At 43.4% G+C, this 11,924-nt stretch overlaps 1 protein-coding gene and 1 long non-coding RNA gene across 4 annotated transcripts; both read right to left on the bottom strand.

Annotated features, from left to right (window-relative positions):
* Positions 1 to 676: 676 nt before the first annotated feature.
* LOC132615853 (uncharacterized) lies at positions 677 to 8,646 on the bottom strand. Of its 3 annotated transcripts, XR_009572873.1 has the most exons (3): positions 3,114 to 3,699; positions 2,164 to 2,229; positions 677 to 1,244 (listed from the first exon to the last, which is right to left on the bottom strand). XR_009572873.1 is itself a non-coding variant. In XM_060330450.1 (2 exons), the coding sequence occupies exons 1-2, from the start codon at positions 8,582 to 8,584 to the stop codon at positions 1,210 to 1,212; spliced, it is 1,380 nt and encodes a 459-aa protein (XP_060186433.1). In that variant the 5' UTR covers positions 8,585 to 8,646; the 3' UTR covers positions 677 to 1,209. The 3 variants fall into 3 exon arrangements, 1 of the variants encoding a protein (XP_060186433.1); XR_009572874.1 differs by lacking the exon at positions 2,164 to 2,229; XM_060330450.1 differs by lacking the exons at positions 2,164 to 2,229; positions 3,114 to 3,699 and adding an exon at positions 7,240 to 8,646.
* A 447-nt stretch (positions 8,647 to 9,093) lies between these two features.
* On the bottom strand, positions 9,094 to 11,894 carry LOC132615854 (uncharacterized). The gene is made up of 3 exons (XR_009572875.1): positions 11,314 to 11,894; positions 10,364 to 10,429; positions 9,094 to 9,456 (listed from the first exon to the last, which is right to left on the bottom strand). It is a non-coding gene; the product is annotated as an uncharacterized LOC132615854 (long non-coding RNA).
* Between the last annotated feature and the right edge of the window lie 30 nt (positions 11,895 to 11,924).

Genomic DNA, 11,924 nt, shown 5'->3' with positions numbered 1-11,924 from the left:
AATAACAATCAAAACAAATATCGTATTTAAACTAACACATAGAATACAATAAGTAACAATCATCCAAACAAGCTCACTGTGTGTTCTTATTTTATTAGTTTTAGGTTTGCACCGTCTCATCAATATTGCATATCATAGATCAGTTATTGAATATCAACTTCAAGTCGGAGTTTAAACTTAGAAATTAATTCACTTCTCTTTTTTACCAAACTGATGAGTCCATATCTCCTTTGGTAGCGTGTTCTTCCATTCTTTTGCAGTGCTAAGTTCTTGTTGTTTGAATTTTCTTGAATGAAATGGTTCCTTTATTTGTGAGGTTGCAAGTAGATATTTGCTTCTGAGGTACAAGGTACCATTACAGAAATAATGGTGAAGTTTCACTTTATCGTTTTGTTTCACATTTCTGGATGATACATATGTATACTGTGTTATTGATCTTGTGAGATGTGTTTACCCTAAGTAAGAGATATATCATGAAAATAACATCTGATACAATATAATTCACATTATAAGTATATATAGATTTTGACAATATGTTTCCCATATTTCGAGTCTGATCGCTCTTCACGTACTACCCATACAGTAAGGTATGCGTATACTCTACCCTCTCCAGATCTCACGTTGTGGGATTTCACTGAGTTGTTGTTGTTGTTGTTGTTGTTGTACAATGTTTGTCACGACCCAACCCCGTAGGCCGTGACTAGTGCCCGATCTGGGCACCCGAACCCATCTATTAAATATTATCTCAAATTCTATCAACTCATTCTAGTATATGGCGGAAGCCGACAAGGCTTTATTTCAAATTTAGGTAATTTCCAGAAAAATTTCGGCAGAGTTTCCTTTGTTTTACGGACTATCCAATATACCCTGCACGCAGAAAATACCAACGAAAGCCACACAGGGCTAACCAAGCAATATATAAACATATGCGGACCGGCCGCCTCGGCGTATAGGGTCGCCCAAACAACATATGCGGACCGGCCGCCTCGGCGTATGGGATCGCCCAAACGACATGTACATACATTCATACAGAAAGACCCTAACCCACAAACATGTCCACAGACCTCTAAACAGACCGACAGAATCATATGACGGGACAGGGCCCCGCCGTACCCATGAACGAATATATACAAATGCACTAATAAATATATATACCAAAAGTATAAGCTCCGGAAAGAGAGGAGCACTCCGAATAGCAGAAAGGGTGTCCTAAACAGGTGGATCACCAGGCTGTGCGTCTGTACCTGCGGGCATGAAACGCAGCCCCCGGAGAAGGGGGTCAGTACGAAATATGTACTGAGTATGCAAAGCAGAAGGTACAGAAATAAATCTGAATAATAATCGAATCAGATATATAGAAAATAATACATATCAAAATGTTTATTTCCAAAGTATAAATTATGCATAGGGCACTGGAAAATGTGGTCGCCCGCCTGTCGATGGCGCCACAACACAGCATAACACCAGAAAGTTTCAAATCTCCGAATCCCCGTCACACATCACAACACAGCATAACGCCAAACACAGCATAACGCCAAACATAAGTGGAACCCGGCCCTCGAGCAAGGAGCACGGTGAACCATAAACACAGCATAACACCGGAATATATCAAAAAGCGCACGACAACAGAACCGGCCCGGGAACCGGCGAACGATATCATAGTAGGCACGAGCGGAGTAGTGAGGAATCATATGCATAAAATCATTATTATAAATCCGAAGGATAAGTAAAATAGTCATATTTGAAATCGGAATAATAATTATCACTTTTTGATTCAAAGTTGTCGAATTTACATAAAGGGCGTCGCGGGACCCACGGACGAGTATAGACCCGAACTGAGTCCGCCTATGAAAAACATACCCATTATACATCAAGCAAACTCCTATAAAAATTATTGGAGCGATCCGAGCCTCTATGCGAAAAATATGGCATTCAGAGATTACAAAATTCCTTAAAGCGAACATTTTCTATGCGAATTTCGGAAAGCGATTACTTCAAATACATCATGGTTCATATTTCATAAAAACATACATAAGAGTGCCAAAGAATATATATATATGGATCATAACATGCTCGGATCTCGAATTTGGAATTCCCTTAAAGCTCCAATCTAGCCTATGTGAAACTAAGGCATGCCAAAAGAAGGAAGGTTGCTTTACATACCTCAAACGCTCTCCAATATGATCCAACTCAAGCTAAGTCCAAACTATGATTCGGGCTGCCCAAGGTCTACAAACAAGCCATAAAATGCCAAACATTAGCTAAAGACTTTTTGGGCATTAAATTCCAATTTCGCCCTTAATTCTACAGAAATCCGGGCAGCATTTCCCCTGTAAATAGGCTACCCCGAGAATTTAACTCGCTCAAAATCAACAACAACAACCACAATAACCAACCTAGTAACATTGACAACCAATCCGAAAAGCAAAATAATAATGGTAGCTCTCTTTTACGCCATTTGACAACTTCCCAATTATTCAATTCCATGGCTTACTTTAAAGCCACAATATCGTTCGTACATTTGATTATTAACCCAAACCCATACTAACAACATTCAAGGGCATTCTAAGCAATTCATACCACATTTCCAACAACCCGATTTTTTTTTTCCAAGCTGGCCGAAAACAGCCCCAACCGAGACAGCCCTTTAAATTTTTTTTTCTTCATTTCCAAATCATGGTTTGTATCCTCAAATTACATTCTAACAATGCTATCTCATCAATATACCAATTACAATAAATATACAATAACCTCCAAAAACAGTCCGCACATTAACAACATCATTTTGAGTCAACAAACATTCATTTCCAACATAAGATTCATAGCGACGGCGATTAAAACATTAAGCGACGTTCATTCGTTCATCGTCATATAATGTGACCCATTTCAATCAACACTATATATACACATATATGGAGGATTCTCAATTGTTCTTCACCTTACAATGATCCCAATCAACTAACTAAACATTAATTCATAATTTCAATCACAACACAACAACACCCATCACACGACCCACTCCCAATCATACTATATTTCATGATTTCCAACCACTATAAGATACTACAACATGAATATAACCTTCATAACACAAAAACATAATGAATGCTTACCTTCCTTCTTCACTTCCTTCAATAGTTAGGGTTTGCAATTGGGCACAACTAGTGGTTGGATGACCCAAACAACTCTTCCACGTTACTTAGGGACTTCTAAATAGTTGATTTATACCAAGGAAATAATTTTGGGGTGGCTTGATTTGGATTTGGTTTTTCTTGGTTTGTAGCCGAGAGGGGTGTTGAAGGTGGTCTTCAACTCCTTGATTTTTTTTTCTAAGTCTTGCAATGGGGAAAAGATGACTACTTGGTCATACTTTAGGCTCATACAGTTGTTGTCCAAGTGTCCTTGGCCCACACATGGAGTGGACCAATTAAAATTGGCCACACAATGTGTGGGACCAATTCCCATTTACATGGCCACCAAGGAATTTATTTTTTTATTTTTTTGCACAACATTTTAATTCCAATTTATGAATTGTGGTCCCAAATTTTTCCTAAGTGTTCAATGCCAACAATTCCATATATAACTTATGCCTCGAAATAAAATCAAAGGTCAAAAGTCCCGACTTCGAATCCCGGAATAGTCTTGGCTCTAAATTATCATAATTAATCCGGGTTGTCCCAATGTATAAAAATACGGGGCGTAACATCCTCCCCCCCTTAAGAACATTCGTCCTCGAATGTTGAATTAGTTCTACGGATCTTACTCAAATCCGGGGGAGTTGCTTTTATAGCCATCATATACAAATCATTCATAAATCAACATAGTCAGACAAAGAATTTGAATTACTTGAAGGTACTGGGAATAAGTGAGGATACTTTTCCTTCATCTGCTCCTCAGCCTCCCAGGTCATTTCTTCGCGGTTATTATTCCGCCACAGCACTTTAACCGAAGCCACATCTTTATTCCGCAACTTTCTCACCTGACGATCCAATATGACTATAGGCTGCTCCTCGTAAGATAGCTCCTCTGTGACCTGTATCTCATCTGAAGGAAAAATTCTGGAAGGGTCACCAATACACTTACGAAGCATGGAAACATGGAATACCGGGTGAACCGCTCCCAAGTCAGCTGGCAAATCCAATTCGTAGGCCACCTTGCCTATTTTGCGAATAATCAGATAAGGCCCAATATATCTCGGACTGAGCTTTCCTTTCTTGCCAAATCGCATAACACCTTTCATCGGTGACACTTTCAGGAACACCCAATCGCCAATCTGAAACTCTAACGGTCGACGTCGCTTATCGGCATAAGATTTCTGTCGGCTCTGGGCTGCCAACAATCTTTCTCGAATACGTTTCACCTTATCCACGGCCTGCTGGACCACATCTGGGCCAATCAAATCAGTCTCCCCAACATCAAACCAACCGATCGGTGATCTACACTTCCTGCCATACAAAGCCTCATATGGTGCCATCTGAATACTGGAGTGGTAGCTGTTATTATACGCAAACTCAACAAGCGGTAAATGATCGTCCCAGCTACCCCTGAAATCAATAGCACAGGCACGCAACATATCTTCCAATGTCTGAATAGTGCGCTCGGCCTGTCCGTCGGACTGGGGATGGAAGGCTGTACTCAGGCTCACCTGGGTCCCCAATCCCTCCTGAAACGATCTCCAGAACTTAGCTGTAAACTGGGCACCTCTATCGGAAATAACAGACACAGGAACTCCATGAAGTCGTACAATCTCCCTGACATAAAGCCTGGCATAATCCTCAGCTGAATAGGTGGTCCGAACCGGAAGAAAATGGGCTGATTTCGTCAGCCGATCAACAATAACCCAAATAGAATCATACCTCCGTGGAGTGCGAGGTAGACCTGTAATAAAGTCCATATTAATGATCTCCCACTTCCACGTCGGTATCTCTATCTCCTGTAATAGCCCACCGGGCTTCTGGTGCTCAATCTTAACCTGCTGGCAATTTGGACACTGAGCAACGAACTCTGCTATATCTCTTTTCATACCGTCCCACCAATATAGGCATCTGATATCATGGTACATCTTCGTCGACCCTGGGTGAACAGAATATCGGGCGTAATGTGCCTCGCCCATAACCTGTCGCCGCAACCCTGCAACGTCAGGTACACACAATCTGCCTCTGTGAAATAACACTCCATTAGGTGAAATCTCAAACGGAGTCTTCTCTTGTGCCAGCGCTGCGTCTCTGTACTTTGCCAGAATAGGATCCTCATACTGATGCCGCTTAATATCTTCTGTAATAGAGGACTCAGCAATACCTCGAACAGAAACCCCAACATCTCCAGAATCAGCCAAGCGAACTCCAAGACTAGCCAACTGATGAATATCGCGAACCATTTCTTTACTCTCTGATGGCACGTCTGCTAGGCTGCCCATAGACTTGCGGCTGAGTGCATCCGCCACAACATTAGCTTTCCCAGGATGGTAGAGAATGTCAACATCATAATCTTTCAGCAACTCTAACCACCTCCGCTGCCGCAAGTTCAGCTCCTTTTGCCTAAAGATGTACTGAAGGCTCTTATGATCTGTATAAATGTCAACGTGAACCCCATATAAATAATGTCTCCACATCTTCAAAGCATGAATGACCGCGGCCAACTCCAAATCGTGAGTAGGATAATTCTTTTCATGTTTTCTGAGCTGCCGGGAAGCATAAGCTATCACCCTGCCGTGCTGCATCAACACACATCCCAAACCAATACCAGAGGCATCACAATAAATCACATACCCATCTGGACCCTCCGGAAGAGTCAGGACTGGAGCCGTAGTCAACTTCTCTTTCAGCAACTGGAAGCTACGCTCGCAAGCATCTGACCACTGAAACTTAGCTCCCTTCTGAGTCAGCCTTGTCAAAGGCGCTGAAATGGAAGCAAACTTCTCCACGAATCTCCGATAATAACCAGCCAATCCCAGAAAGCTACGCACCTCTGTCGGCGTCGTAGGTCTAGGCCAATTCTTTACGGCCTCGATCTTCTGGGTATCCACCCGGACGCCATCAGCCCCAATAATATGTCCCAGAAATGCCACTGAAGATAACCAGAATTCACACTTAGAAAATTTAGCATATAATTCCTGGTGCCGAAGTGTGCCAAGTACCGTCCTCAAATGGCCTGCATGCTCTGCTTCTGACCGAGAATAAACCAGAATATCATCGATAAATACGATCACAAACATATCCAAGAACGGTCTGAATATCCGATTCATCAGGTCCATAAATACTGCTGGGGCATTTGTCAGCCCAAAAGACATAACTCTGAACTCATAGTGCCCATATCGGGTCCTGAATGCTGTCTTGGGAATATCAGCCTCTCGTACCCGTACCTGATGGTAACCCGATCGCAGGTCTATCTTCGAGAAGTACCTGGCACCCTGCAGCTGATCAAACAAATCATCAATCCTGGGGAGGGGATATTTATTCTTGATGGTTACCTTATTCAACTGCCGATAATCAATGCACATCCGCAGCGAGCCGTCTTTCTTCCTCACAAATAATACTGGAGCTCCCCAGGGTGACGCACTAGGCCGAATGAAACCCTTCTCCAATAAATATCTCAGCTGCTCTTTCAATTCTTTTAATTCTGCAGGTGCCATTCTGTACGGAGGAATAGAGATAGGCTGAGTGTCTGGCAACAGATCAATAGCAAACTTTATCTCCCGTTCGGGAGGTAGACCCGGAAGCTCATCTGGGAATACATCTACAAATTCATTAACCACTGGGACTGACTGAAGAGTCGGTGCCTCTGCCTCTAAATCATGAACACGGACCAGATGATAAATATACCCCTTTCTGATCATTTTCTCAGCCTTGAGGTATGAAATAAACTTACCCCTCGGCGATACTGTATTACCTGCCCACTCTATAACTGGCTCCCCTGGGAATTGGAATCGGACTATCTTCTTTTGACAATCAACATTAGCATAGCAAGAAGCTAGCCAATCCATACCCATAATCACGTCAAACTCGATCATATCTAACTCTACCAAATCCGCCTTAGTGCAGCGGCCACAGATAATCACGGAACAATCTCTATAAATCTGACTGGCTATAACAGAATCCCCTACTGGTGTAGCTACCTCAAAAGGCTCTATCGGTTCGGATTCTATCCCAATTTTATCAGCAACGAGTGGAGATATAAATGATAATGTAGAACCAGGATCAATCAATGCATACACATCACGAGAGAAAACCAGTAATATACCTGTGACGACATTAGGCGAAGCCTCCTGGTCCTGTCTGCTGGCTAAGGCATAAATGCGGTTCGAAGGACCGCTAGAACCCGAAGCTCCGCCACGACCCCTGCCGCGGCCTGCTGGTGCTGGAGTACCTCGCCCCGCAGGGCGCATCGCCACCGAGGCTGAAGATGAACCACCGGCTGACCCGGTAGACTGAGCTGAACTGCCTGTACCGCCTCTAGCCGGACAGTCTCTCATTTGATGGCCCTGACGGCCGCACACAAAGCATGCACCCGTAGCTCGGAAACACTCTCCCGGGTGCTGTCTCCCACAGTAGGAACACAAAGGTCTGGGTGGCCTCATCTGACTGCTGGAACCTCTGTTCAACTGTGAACCTGAAGCCCTGGAGCTCGGGCCTGCCCCTGAATATCCGACACCCTCAGATCTCCTGCCGGTAAACTGTGGGGGTGTACCCCGGCCTGACGGAGGAGGATGTCTGCCTGACTGCTGCTGCTGAGGCTGTCCGCCTCGAGAATCTCCAGAATAACCTGCGAATCTGGCCCTCTTGGGCGGCCTCCTGTCCCGATCTCTGCTAGAATAATCAGCTCTATGTCGGTCCTCCATACCCAGGGCATAAGCCTGTAGTCGGGCAATATCCATGTCTGCCTGCAATGCCACCGCCATACAGCCATCAATCAAATAGCGGTCTAACCCCATCACGTATCTGTGCATCCGATCGGCCATATCTGCTACTATGGCAGGTGCATACCGGGCCAAAGAATCAAACTCCATATTATACTCACGGACGCTCCGACCCCTCTGCTGCAGATGCAAAAATCGGTCAACCCGCGCTCGCCGTAACTCTGGGGGCAAAAAGTGGTGAGTGAAAGCAGTCACGAACTCGTCCCAAGTAGCTGGGGTAGCACCCTCACCCCTGGATAGCTCCCAGGACTCATACCAGTGAGCAGCAACATCCCGTAGTCTATGCGAAGCCAACTCAACAGACTCAGTCTCTGAAGCCCTGACCAAATCTAGTGAGCGCCGCATCCCCCGAATAAAGTCATGGGGGTCCTCGTCGGGCTTAGACCCGTAAAACTCTGGAGGGCCACATAATAGAAACTCTCGAACCCTCAGGCTGTCACGCCTATCGTCATCATCATCATCTCTCCGCCCGCGTCTGCGAGCCTGTCCCGCTACCAGAGTGGTCAATAACTGCACAGCCTCTCTCAGTGTCCTGTCCTCCGCCCCTTGCTGAGGAGCTGGAGGCGCGGGAGCTGAAGCCCCTGGAGCTAATGGTGAAGCTGCTCCAGACTCCTCTGACGATGAAGACGTAGCAGAGTCGGCTGGCCGGGACGTAATATCACGCATCATCTGAGCAAGGGTCCGAGTACCCTTCTGAGCCCGGCTGGTCTCTCCTACTACGCCCTTTTTCTTCTGGGCGGCTGTCGCCTTTTTCGGAGGCATCACTGAAAGAAAAACAACAACAGATCAAAACAGAATCATCCTAATAGCACAGTTCTATCGCACGATCTAAGATCAGAAGAAAAGACAACATCCTAAATGTCCTGTAGCCTCCTGTTTATAGATGTGGTGCACAACACACCGATAAACAAGACTCTACTAGACACGATCTGTGGACACTCCGAGGACAAACCGCTCTGATACCACTTCTGTCACGACCCAACCCCGTAGGCCGTGACTAGTGCCCGATCTGGGCACCCGAACCCATCTATTAAATATTATCTCAAATTCTATCAACTCATTCTAGTATATGGCGGAAGCCGACAAGGCTTTATTTCAAATTTAGGTAATTTCCAGAAAAATTTCGGCAGAGTTTCCTTTGTTTTACGGACTATCCAATATACCCTGCACGCAGAAAATACCAACGAAAGCCACACAGGGCTAACCAAGCAATATATAAACATATGCGGACCGGCCGCCTCGGCGTATAGGGTCGCCCAAACAACATATGCGGATCGGCCGCCTCGGCGTATGGGATCGCCCAAACGACATGTACATACATTCATACAGAAAGACCCTAACCCACAAACATGTCCACAGACCTCTAAACAGACCGACAGAATCATATGACGGGACAGGGCCCCGCCGTACCCATGAACGAATATATACAAATGCACTAATAAATATATATACCAAAAGTATAAGCTCCGGAAAGAGAGGAGCACTCCGAATAGCAGAAAGGGTGTCCTAAACAGGTGGATCACCAGGCTGTGCGTCTGTACCTGCGGGCATGAAACGCAGCCCCCGGAGAAGGGGGTCAGTACGAAATATGTACTGAGTATGCAAAGCAGAAGGTACAGAAATAAATCTGAATAATAATCGAATCAGATATATAGAAAATAATACATATCAAAATGTTTATTTCCAAAGTATAAATTATGCATAGGGCACTGGAAAATGTGGTCGCCCGCCTGTCGATGGCGCCACAACACAGCATAACACCAGAAAGTTTCAAATCTCCGAATCCCCGTCACACATCACAACACAGCATAACGCCAAACACAGCATAACGCCAAACATAAGTGGAACCCGGCCCTCGAGCAAGGAGCACGGTGAACCATAAACACAGCATAACACCGGAATATATCAAAAAGCGCACGACAACAGAACCGGCGAACGATATCATAGTAGGCACGAGCGGAGTAGTGAGGAATCATATGCATAAAATCATTATTATAAATCCGAAGGATAAGTAAAATAGTCATATTTGAAATCGGAATAATAATTATCACTTTTTGATTCAAAGTTGTCGAATTTACATAAAGGGCGTCGCGGGACCCACGGACGAGTATAGACCCGAACTGAGTCCGCCTATGAAAAACATACCCATTATACATCAAGCAAACTCCTATAAAAATTATTGGAGCGATCCGAGCCTCTATGCGAAAAATATGGCATTCAGAGATTACAAAATTCCTTAAAGCGAACATTTTCTATGCGAATTTCGGAAAGCGATTACTTCAAATACATCATGGTTCATATTTCATAAAAACATACATAAGAGTGCCAAAGAATATATATATATGGATCATAACATGCTCGGATCTCGAATTTGGAATTCCCTTAAAGCTCCAATCTAGCCTATGTGAAACTAAGGCATGCCAAAAGAAGGAAGGTTGCTTTACATACCTCAAACGCTCTCCAATATGATCCAACTCAAGCTAAGTCCAAACTATGATTCGGGCTGCCCAAGGTCTACAAACAAGCCATAAAATGCCAAACATTAGCTAAAGACTTTTTGGGCATTAAATTCCAATTTCGCCCTTAATTCTACAGAAATCCGGGCAGCATTTCCCCTGTAAATAGGCTACCCCGAGAATTTAACTCGCTCAAAATCAACAACAACAACCACAATAACCAACCTAGTAACATTGACAACCAATCCGAAAAGCAAAATAATAATGGTAGCTCTCTTTTACGCCATTTGACAACTTCCCAATTATTCAATTCCATGGCTTACTTTAAAGCCACAATATCGTTCGTACATTTGATTATTAACCCAAACCCATACTAACAACATTCAAGGGCATTCTAAGCAATTCATACCACATTTCCAACAACCCGATTTTTTTTTTCCAAGCTGGCCGAAAACAGCCCCAACCGAGACAGCCCTTTAAATTTTTTTTTCTTCATTTCCAAATCATGGTTTGTATCCTCAAATTACATTCTAACAATGCTATCTCATCAATATACCAATTACAATAAATATACAATAACCTCCAAAAACAGTCCGCACATTAACAACATCATTTTGAGTCAACAAACATTCATTTCCAACATAAGATTCATAGCGACGGCGATTAAAACATTAAGCGACGTTCATTCGTTCATCGTCATATAATGTGACCCATTTCAATCAACACTATATATACACATATATGGAGGATTCTCAATTGTTCTTCACCTTACAATGATCCCAATCAACTAACTAAACATTAATTCATAATTTCAATCACAACACAACAACACCCATCACACGACCCACTCCCAATCATACTATATTTCATGATTTCCAACCACTATAAGATACTACAACATGAATATAACCTTCATAACACAAAAACATAATGAATGCTTACCTTCCTTCTTCACTTCCTTCAATAGTTAGGGTTTGCAATTGGGCACAACTAGTGGTTGGATGACCCAAACAACTCTTCCACGTTACTTAGGGACTTCTAAATAGTTGATTTATACCAAGGAAATAATTTTGGGGTGGCTTGATTTGGATTTGGTTTTTCTTGGTTTGTAGCCGAGAGGGGTGTTGAAGGTGGTCTTCAACTCCTTGATTTTTTTTTCTAAGTCTTGCAATGGGGAAAAGATGACTACTTGGTCATACTTTAGGCTCATACAGTTGTTGTCCAAGTGTCCTTGGCCCACACATGGAGTGGACCAATTAAAATTGGCCACACAATGTGTGGGACCAATTCCCATTTACATGGCCACCAAGGAATTTATTTTTTATTTTTTTTGCACAACATTTTAATTCCAATTTATGAATTGTGGTCCCAAATTTTTCCTAAGTGTTCAATGCCAACAATTCCATATATAACTTATGCCTCGAAATAAAATCAAAGGTCAAAAGTCCCGACTTCGAATCCCGGAATAGTCTTGGCTCTAAATTATCATAATTAATCCGGGTTGTCCCAATGTATAAAAATACGGGGCGTAACAATGTTCTTCATAAAAAAAA

The sequence above is a fragment of the Lycium barbarum genome, chromosome 10, assembly GCF_019175385.1.
Source record: "Lycium barbarum isolate Lr01 chromosome 10, ASM1917538v2, whole genome shotgun sequence".
Classification (NCBI taxonomy): Eukaryota; Viridiplantae; Streptophyta; class Magnoliopsida; order Solanales; family Solanaceae; genus Lycium; species Lycium barbarum.
The sequence above is the reverse complement of the archived record's forward strand: the minus strand, read 5'-3'. Positions and strand labels throughout refer to the sequence as shown.

Coding starts and splice junctions, on each gene's coding strand:
- LOC132615853 (XM_060330450.1), bottom strand. CDS start 8,584: ATGATGCGTGATATTACGTCCCGGCCAGCCGACTCTGCTACGTCTTCA. Junction 1,245..7,239: donor TTCGCCTAATGTCGTCACAG/GTATATTACTGG, acceptor TCATGCCCGCAG/GTACAGACGCACAGCCTGGT.